The 10,558-nt window shown below is 38.1% G+C and overlaps 1 protein-coding gene across 1 annotated transcript in view; it reads right to left on the bottom strand.

The window, feature by feature from the left end:
- The window catches only part of LOC121381567, a 91,904-nt gene that overhangs the window by 62,481 nt on the left and 18,865 nt on the right, over nucleotides 1-10,558 (bottom strand). The window contains exons 6-7 of the mRNA XM_041510899.1: nucleotides 10,310-10,423; nucleotides 7,549-7,671 (exon numbers count right to left, since the gene is read on the bottom strand). Coding sequence (XP_041366833.1) covers nucleotides 7,549-7,671; nucleotides 10,310-10,423 — 237 coding nt within the window. The remainder of the gene's footprint in view (nucleotides 1-7,548; nucleotides 7,672-10,309; nucleotides 10,424-10,558) is intronic.

Here is a 10,558-nt window from a genome sequence, read left to right as displayed (position 1 = left end):
CATATTATTGAACTAGTTGATTCTTGATTTTAATCAATATATTATTGAACTAGTTGATCCTTGACTTTGATAAATATATTATTGAACTAGTTGATTCCTGGTTTTAGTCAACATATTATTGCACTAGTTGATCCCTGATTTTAGTTAATATATTATTGCACTAGTTGTTCCCTGATTTTAGTTAATATATTATTGAACTAGTTGATCCCTGATTTTAGTTAATATATTATTGAACTAGTTGTTCCCTGATTTTAGTTAATATATTGTTGAACTAGTTGATTCCTGATTTTAGTTAATATATCATTAAACTAGTTGATCCTTCGCTTTAATCAACATATTATTGAACTAGTTGATCCTTGATTTTAATCAATATATTATTAAACTAGTTGATCCTTGACTTTAATAAATATATTATTGAACTAGTTGATTCCTGATTTTGGTCAACATATTATTGTACTAGTTGATCCCTGATTTTAGTTAATATATTATTGCACTAGTTGATCCCTGATTTTAGTTAATATATTATTGCACTAGTTGATCCCTGATTTTAGTAAATATATTATTGCACTAGTTGATCCCTGATTTTAATCAATTTATTATTGAAATAGTTGATTCCTGATTTTAGTTAATGTATTATTGCACTAGTTGATCCCTTATTTTAGTTAATATATTACTGCACTAGTTGATCCCTGATTTTAGTTAATTAATGTGTTATTGCACTAGGTGATCCCTGATTTTTGTGAATTAATATAAAGAAATAAGGGAACATTATGTATTGTAGACCAAATTTATTTCACTACTAGAGTAATGTTTGTAATGACAGTGTTCGAGATTAACGGTATCCCGATATCCCAGGGATATCAGAATTTAATTTTGGATACCAGACTTCAATAACCCAGTATCCCACCAGGATACCATATACTGTTTTTCTTTTCTTTTTTAATCCTGCGTTTTTATTTTTCGCTGAAACAATGAAAGTCGTCATTTTCTAGTGAAGTTAAGTAACAGTGTCGTCGACGTTTGTCAGATGTTATTTATGAATTTCATTTAAGTGGGATGCTAAATTATCAGGTGGGATACCAGCTTTTGATATTTTAGTATCCAACTGGGATACTGCCCCACATTTTTAATCTCGAACACTGTTTAATGTTGTATGCAATGTCAATAACTTGGAATATGATGTGAGTAATGAGTGACTGAGTGTGAGTAATGAGTGACAGAGTGTGAGTAATGTGTGACTGAGTGTGAGTGATGTGTGACTGGATGTGAGTAATATGTTAATGAGTGTGAGGAATGTGTGACCGAATGTGAGTAATGTGTGAATGAGTGTGAATAATCTGTAAGTGAGTGTGAGTAATGTGCAACCGAGTGTAATGTGTGAATGTGAATGAGTAATGTGTAAATGAGAGTGAGTAATGTGTAAATGAGAGTGAGTAATGTGTGAATGAGTAATGTGTAAATGAGAGTTAATAATGTGTGACTTAGTGTAAGTAATGTGTGACCGAGAGTAATGTGTGAATGAATGTGAGTAATGTGTAAATGACTGTCAGTAATATGTGACCGAGTGTAATGTGTGAATGAGTGTGATCAATGAGAGAATGAGGTGAGTAATGTGTAAATGAGTGTGAGTAATGTGTGAATGAGAGTGAGTAATGTGTGACTGAATGTGAGTAATGTGTGACTGAGTGTGAGTAATGTTTGAATGAGTGAGAGTAATATGTGACCGTGTGTAATGTGTGAACGAGTGTGAGTAATGTGTGACTGAGTGTCAGTAATGTGTGAATGATTGTCGGTAATGTGTGACTGAATGTGAGTAACGTGTGATTGACTGTCACTAATATGTGAATGACTGTCACTAATGTGTGACCGAGTGTAATGTGTGAATGAATGTGAGTAGTGTATGAATGAGTATGAGTAATGTGTAAATGAGAGTGAGTAATCTGTGAATGAGTGTGAGCAATGTGTAAATGAGTGAGTAATCTGTGAATGAGTGTGAGCAATGTGTAAATGAGTGAGTAATCTGTGAATGAGTGTGAGCAATGTGTGAATGAGTGTGAGTAATGTATGAATGAGAGTGAGTAATGTGTAAATGAGTGTGAGTAATGTGTAAATGAGTGTGAGTAATGTGTAAATGAGTGTGAGTAATGTGTAAATGAGTGTGAGTAATGTGTAAATGAGTGTGAGTAATGTGTGAAGGAGTGTGAGTAATGTATGAATGAGAGTGAGTAATGTGTAAATGAGTGTGAGTAATGTGTAAATGAGTGTGAGTAATGTGTAAATGAGTGTGAGTAATGTGTGACCGAGTGTGAGTAATGTGTGAATCAGTGTGAATAATGTGTAAGTGAGTGTGAGTAATGTGTGGCCGAGTGTAATGTGTGACTGAGTGTGAGTAATGTTTGAACGAGTCTGAGTAATATGTGACTGAGTGTGAGTAATGTGTGATTGACTGTCACTAATATGTGAATGACTGTCACTAATGTGTGACCGAGTGTAATGTGTGAATGAGTGTGAGTAGTGTATGAATATGTGAGTAATGTGTAAATGAGAGTGAGTAATGTGTGAATAAGTGTAAGCAATGAGTGACCGAGTGCGAGTAATGTGTGACTGTGTGTAATGTATGAACGAATGTGAGTAATGTGTGACTGAGTGCGAGTAATGTGTGAATGAGTGTGAGCAATGCGAGAATGAGATGAGTAACGTGTAAATGAGTGTGAGTAATGTGTGAATGAGAGTGTGTAATGTGTGACTGAGTGTGAGGAATGTGTGACCATGTGAAATGTGTGACTGAGTGTGAGAAATGTATGACTGAGTGTGAGTAATGTGTAAATGAGTCTGAGTAATGTGTGACTGAGTGTGAGGAATGTGTGACCGTGTGCAATGTGTGACCGAGTGTGAGTAATGTGTGACTGAGTGTGAGTAATGTTTGAATCAGTGTGAGTAATGTGTGACTGAGTGTGAGTAATGTTTGAATGATAATGAGTGTGAGCAATGCGTGAATGAGTGTGAGTAGTGTATGAATGAGAGTGAGTAATGTGTAAATGAGTGGGAGTAATGTGTGACTGAGTGTGAGTAATGTTTGAATGAGTGTGAGTAATGTGTGACTGAGTGTGAATAATGTGTGAATGTGAATGAGTAATGTGTAAATGAGAGTGAGTAATGTGTGATGAGTGTGAGCAATGTGTGAATGAGTGTGAGTAATGTGTGATCGAGTGTAATGTGTGAATGAGTGTGAGCAATGCGAGAATGAGATGAGTAACGTGTAAATGAGTGTGAGTAATGTGTGAATGAGAGTGAGTAATGTGTGACTGAGTGTGAGGAATGTGTGACCGTGTGCAATGTGTGAATGAGTGTGAGTAATGTTTGAATGAGTGTGAGCACTACGTGAGTGAGTGTGAGTAATGTGTAAATGAGTGAGTAATGTGTGACTGAGTGTGTGTAATGTGTGACTCAGTGTAAGAAATGTGTGACTGAGTGTGAGTAACGTGTAAATGAGTGTGAGTAATGTGTGACTGAGTGTGAGAAATGTATGACTGAGTGTGAGTAATGTGTAAATGAGTCTGAGTAATGTGTGACTGAGTGTGAGGAATGTGTGACCGTGTGCAATGTGTGAATGAGTGTGAGAAATGTGTGACTGAGTGTGAGTAATGCTTGAATGAGTGTGAGTAATACGTGAATGAGTGTGAGCAATGTGTGAATAAGTGTGAGGAATGTGGTAATGATCGAATTAGTGTGAGCAATGTGTGAATGAGTGTGAGTAGTGTACGAATGAGTGTGAGGAATTTGTGGATGAGTGTGAGGAATGTGTGGATGGGTGTGAGTAATGTGTGAATGAGTGTGAGTAATGTGTGAATGAATGTGAGTACTGTGCGAATGAGTGTGAATGAGTGTGAGTAATGTGTGGATGAGTGTGAGCAATGCGTTTAAAGTTCATTTTAATACCAAAGATATATGCTTGTGTGTTCTTTGGTGCAGTATAGAAGCTGTTAAAATTCACAGGGTTAATGGATATGACGCATGGGTGATTTTTTCAGGACACGGATGAAAAGAAACGTCATAGTGTTTCATACACCTATACATTTTATGGAATGTGGATAAAAAAAATTGTCCGGTGACCTATGATTTTCTCTTGACATTCCAATAATATATAGAGGCTATTTTTTTTTTCGAATACGATTTTTATGTTAATTCGTGATGTGTGAAAAACATATTTTGAAGCATTGTGAGTTGACATAAAAGTCGTATTAGAAAACAAAATATCAAATGGTACATTTATATATACATCTTAATTTTTGACAATGTATTTCGCCTTTTTGTTAATATATTTCGCTTATCGTCTCGAAAACACGTAACACCATCATATATTTGTCCCATAAGAACTTTTCCAGAAAATTTACTTCACCATGGACTTTTTAGAAATAAATTATCTTTATTTAATTATTAAATTAACAATTATTTAATAATACTGCTGTGTAAACATGCATAACAAAGCGATACACACTAAAACCCCACAAAAAGAAAACATGAATCGAAATTTAAAGGTCCTATGTTAAAGTTAAAACTACAATATTTTAGTTTTACATTTGTCTTACAAACCCGTTGATGAGAACACCATTCGTTATTTTTTATAACGCATACTTGTTAACATATGTACGCTTATTAACAATTTCGAAACATATGACTGGCTGCTCCTTGGTGAGGAACAGGTCACCAATTGCATACATCCAATGGAATAACAGCACGGTCGAAATCGATTACACTGTGACGTATAGTTAACCTGACAATGACTATTCTTTGACGCGTAAGTTAGTTACAAGAGAAAGGGATGTAAATAACTTTTAGTAGAAAAAGATGTTAAAATGTGCTTAACACCTGATTGTTGAGGATATGTAAGAAATAGAATAATACATTCGTGTCCGTTAGATACCATTTATCTTACAACTCGTTTATAGAGGATATTATATGAGTGTCCATGACAGACGATGTTTACGACACGAGTGCCTAAATTATCATATTTCCCGAGCGAGAGCGAGGGAAATGCGATAATTTAGGCACTCGTGTCGTAAACATCGTCTGTCATGGACACGAATGTAATATTCTGTTTATTACCGTAGAACTGTCTTGCTAAATGAACATTCCAGTCATTGTTTACAAACTAACGTTTCCTTAACGGCGGAGTAATGTTTGTTCATTGATGTCTTGAAAACCAAAGTTACGTGATATTTATACGCCCATAAGTAAAGAGTACACATGTATCAACAGCTGTAAATTGTAAAGCATGTGCATACTAAAAAGCAAACAAATACACAGTAATTGAAATAATTAGTTTGAATTTGAATGACGTCAGTATTCCAATGACGTCACTTTGCATCTCCTTACAATAACTATAAATTGGGAATGCTGGAAAAATTCCAGTGCAAAATTGCTATTGAATTTTTCTTCTTTTTTTTGAACATTATTAACGCACCTGAATGTGTTTGAAGAAAATCTTGTGATTAAAACATTGTCACTTTTACTAAATATGGTTTTCAAGTGAAATTACGGTAAGATATGCTACATTTATTATGTACGAAGCCAAAACAAGGGTGCGAAATGTGACTCGTCGACCTTAGTATAGATTTCTAACAGTTGTGAACGTTATATTCATAATTAAGTGTTTGATGTGTCACAACTACATCGTAATATAATACAAGTTATCATACATAATCAATTAATGTTTTATTAAATTAATTAAAAACACGTATTTGTCATTACGGCATGCGATCAGCTTACACTCGGAATAAAAATGTATTAATGAAGAAAGTAGTATCTGTGGAATGTCGTGTCAGCCAATCAAAAAGAAATGTACTCTTACAACAGCCAATCGTTAAACGACAATGTCAAGAGGACATACGATTTAGTTATGACATACGAGGGAAATCGTACGATAAATATGACCCTCGTTATGCTGTACCTCGTAGGTAATAAAAAAAAGTATCCAACTTGCTTTCGATCGTTACATACATTTTAAAACAACTCGTTGTAAAATAAATGGTATCTAACGGCCACTTATGTAGTATTCTCTATGTAGTAAATAACTACAAAATATTCGATCCCACGCATACTCTTTCCATAGTTAACTCAAAAATAGCCTATTGTACTGTATTGGACGACAACAGGTGTTTCAGAATAATTTGTCTCTAAATATAGCATTTTTGTTTCTTTGTCAGCTGCCAGCAAATAATTATGAATAAACACTTAGTGTGTTGAATGTATACTCATAAAACAGTGACGTCACTAGTAAATATGTGTTACACACATACGATTTCCCAATAAACATTTCGTTTACTAGTAAATGGAATTATTTGGGTATAATTTTTATAGACATATAGCTGAGGGTATAAACTTTATATTTCAAAGCAAAGATTAATAAATATTTTTGGCGGAAACCTCCAATATTGCAAGTTTGACAAGGCACCTTTAACTTACACTCAACGACAGGACATTGTTTCATCAGCACTGTAGCTATAATACAATGAAAATATTACTTTTCACCGAATATTACATTTATGGTTTCTGTAGATCTATATATTTCATAACTATATATTAATCAGTGACGGATCTAAGGCGGTAGGGCCCCCTAAATTGTGCTCTTTTTCTTTTTTTCTTTTTTTTACGTTGGAGCAATCTCTCCGGGAACGTTTGTAGCCTTTCACCACATGTCATTGCTCCCTCCCACCCCACAAGACACTCGGGGATTTTCCTCTATATAATTACAAACTTTCCGAATTTATACGATTTACTGTATTCTGATTGGCTGACGTCACTAAAAAACCAAGTGTTATCCTTCCATAAACCTCATAAAAATACGTCATCACGGAAGACCAAGATCGATTGGAACTATTTTTAGCTGGATGGGCGAGAAGCCCAATGACCCAGTTCGGTGGTCGTTTTAAAAATAGAACAAGGAAGTGACCTGTTTTCTCGATTAAAAAAATAAGGGAAACTGGATGAGATATTCATGTTATAACTTTTTTTTTTTACAATATATGTTTTATTTGTTTTTATTCTGTTAAAAAAAAAAAAAAAACATCCAATAGTATGTATACATGTATTCCTACGCTTATTTACAGAACATGGTTGACGGTAAGAACGAACGAAATTATTTTTGAGTGTTTTAAGGTACACTTCTTGTACTGTTTGTAATTATAAGAATTGTTTCTCATTTTTTAGGAATTTATCGATGTATAAAAGTCACAAATGTAGTATAAAATCGCGACTTTTATACATCGATAAATTCCTAAAAAATTAGAAACAATTCTTATATAAAACAAAGTAAGAATACAAAGTGACGCCATTAAATATGACGTTCCATTACAACGTTATTTATATGTTCACCGATAAACGGACATACTTCAAACTGTGATAAATGTAACCGACATTTAATTATACAATAATCATAGCTGTCGGGTTCGCTATATTTGCAAAGGACGGTTTAGGATTTTTATTTTGTTTTTCTGGAGCTTTAACTTTTCCCACGAAGCTCGTTACGTACAAAAGCCCCAGACTCACATTAAAGTAGATCTGTGCGCCTGTGTGGGAGTTCTCCTCCACTGTTCCACTATACAGACTATGATTGAACGTCGGACGGTTGTCGTTCACGTCCTCAACTGTTATTACCAAGGAACCAAAGTTCTGAAAGTAGGAAAAAAACAACCCAAAACCCTCATGAACATTAAATTGTGAAGGTTGGGGTAAGGGCTGGAGAGAGATATATCATTGTTACTCAATTCATGTGATTATGTTCAATTAAGGTTCAAGCACGCTCTTCTAGACATATACCTCAGCTATTTGGACTGTTTGTCCAGAACAGTGGGTGTAATGGTTATCTTAAAATTTAAGCCACCGGTTCATGATCATGATAATTCGAATATCGTGTGCCCATAGTAGATGTTCTGACTTCTCTGACTAATTCACGAAAATGTTACTAATTTTGTGAGTCCAGCGTGGATCCCAGTGGCTAGTTAATTGTCTGTTAGAGAGGTATGAGCAGTGGTCAGTCACGTACTGGGTCATTAATATTCAGTCTGGGTGGAGTCTGTCAGAGAGCTGTGGTCAGTGGTAAGTCACGTACTGGGTCATTAATACTCAGTCTGGGTGGAGTCTGTCAGAGATGTGTGGTCAGTGGTCAGCCACGTACTGGGTCATTAATACTCAGTCTGGGTGGAGTCTGTCAGAGAGGTGTGGTCAGTGGTAAGTCACGTACTGGGTCATTAATACTCAGTCTGGGTGGAGTCTGTCAGAGGGGTGTGGTCAGTGGTCAGTCACGTACTGGGTCATTAATACTCAGTCTGGGTGAAGTCTGTCAGAGAGGTGTGGTCAGTGGTCAGTCACATACTGGGTCATTAATACTCAGTCTGGGCGGAGTCTGTCAGAGAGGTGTGGTCAGTGGTCAGTCACGTACTGGGTCATTAATACTCAGTCTGGGTGGAGTCTGTCAGAAAGGAGTGGTCAGTGGTCAGTCACGTACTGGGTCATTAATACTCAGTCTGGGTGGAGTCTGTCAGAGAGGTGTGGTCAGTGGGCAGTCACGTACTGAGTCTTTAATACTCAGTCTGGGTGGAGTCTGTCAGAGAGGTGTGGTCAGTGGTCAGTCACGTACTGGGTCATTAATACTTAGTCTGGGTGGAGTCTGTCAGAGGGGTGTGGTCAGTGGTCAGTCACGTACTGGGTCATTAATACTCAGTCTGGGTGGAGTCTGTCAGAGGGGAGTGGTCAGTGGTCAGTCACGTACTGGGTCATTAATACTCAGTCTGGGTGGAGTCTGTCAGAGAGGTGTGGTCAGTGGTCAGTCACGTACTGAGTCATTAATACTCAGTCTGGGTGGAGTCTGTCAGAGAAGTGTGGTCAGACACGTACTGGGTCATTAATACTCAGTCTGGGTGAAGTCTGTCAGAGAGGTGTGGTCAGTGGTCAGTCACGTACTGGGTCATTAATACTCAGTCTGGGTGGAGTCTGTCAGAGAGGTGTGGTCAGTGGTCAGTCACATACGGAGTCATTAATACTCGGTCTGGGTGGAGTCTGTCAGAGAGGTGTGGTCAGTGGTCTGTCACATACTGAGTCATTAATACTCAGTCTGGGTGGAGTCTGTCAGAGAGGTGTGGTCAGTGGTCAGTCACGTACTGAGTCTTTAATACTCAGTCTGGGTGGAGTCTGTCAGAGAGGAGTGGTCAGTGGTCAGTCACGTACTGAGTCATTAATACCCAGTCTGGGTGGAGTCTGTCAGAGAGGAGTGGTCAGTGGTCAGTCACGTACTGGGTCATTAATACTCAGTCTGGGTGGAGTCTGTCAGAGAGGAGTGGTCAGTGGTCAGTCACGTACTGGGTCATTAATACTCAGTCTGGGTGGAGTCTGTCAGAGAGGAGTGGTCAGTGGTCAGTCACGTACTGGGTCATTAATACTCAGTCTGGGTGGAGTCTGTCAGAGAGGTGTGGTCAGTGGTCAGTCACGTACTGAGTCATTAATACTCAGTCTGGGTGGAGTCTGTCAGAGAGGTGTGGTCAGTGGTCAGTCACGTACTGGGTCATTAATACCCAGTCTGGGTGGAGTCTGTCAGAGAGGAGTGGTCAGTGGTCAGTCACGTACTGGGTCATTAATACTCAGTCTGGGTGGAGTCTGTCAGAGAGGTGTGGTCAGTGGTCAGTCACGTACTGAGTCTTTAATACTCAGTCTGGGTGGAGTCTGTCAGAGAGGTGTGGTCAGTGGTTAGTCACGTACTGGGTCATTAATACTCAGTCTGGGTGGAGTCTGTCAGAGAGGAGTGGTCAGTGGTCAGTCACGTACTGGGTCATTAATACTCAGTCTGGGTGGAGTCTGTCAGAGAGGTGTGGTCAGTGGTCAGTCACGTACTGAGTCATTAATACTCAGTCTGGGTGGAGTCTGTCAGAGAGGAGTGGTCAGTGGTCAGTCACGTACTGGGTCATTAATACTCAGTCTGGGTGGAGTCTGTCAGAGAGGTGTGGTCAGTGGTCAGTCACGTACTGAGTCATTAATACTCAGTCTGGGTGGAGTCTGTCAGAGAAGTGTGGTCAGACACGTACTGGGTCATTAATACTCAGTCTGGGTGAAGTCTGTCAGAGAGGTGTGGTCAGTGGTCAGTCACGTACTGAGTCATTAATACTCAGTCTGGGTGGAGTCTGTCAGAGAGGTGTGGTCAGTGGTCAGTCACATACTGAGTCATTAATACTCAGTCTGGGTGCAGGTCAGTACCGCGATTCGAACCAAGTACTTAAAGAAACCAGTTTAAGACTTCCGAATGTTTAGTAATACTTACATCGAGAAAACACTGGTCCTCTCCCTCTTTAGTCGCCTGGATGAAATACACACTTCTTCTATAGATCCTTGGAATAGTTTCCCAATCAAGTTTCTTTTGTGTGGTAATGACTCCCTTTAAGACAAGCCAAATGTACATTTTCAAACGACAGTTTGTGCGTGCGTGTGTGTGTGTGTGTGTGTGTGTGTGTGTGTGATGCACTGGTTGGAACGAGAAAAAACCCAATTAGTTGAATAGATCCATAAATGT

The sequence above is a fragment of the Gigantopelta aegis genome, chromosome 9 (assembly GCF_016097555.1).
Source record: "Gigantopelta aegis isolate Gae_Host chromosome 9, Gae_host_genome, whole genome shotgun sequence".
Lineage (NCBI taxonomy): Eukaryota > Metazoa > Mollusca > Gastropoda > Neomphalida > Peltospiridae > Gigantopelta > Gigantopelta aegis.
The sequence above is the reverse complement of the archived record's forward strand: the minus strand, read 5'-3'. Positions and strand labels throughout refer to the sequence as shown.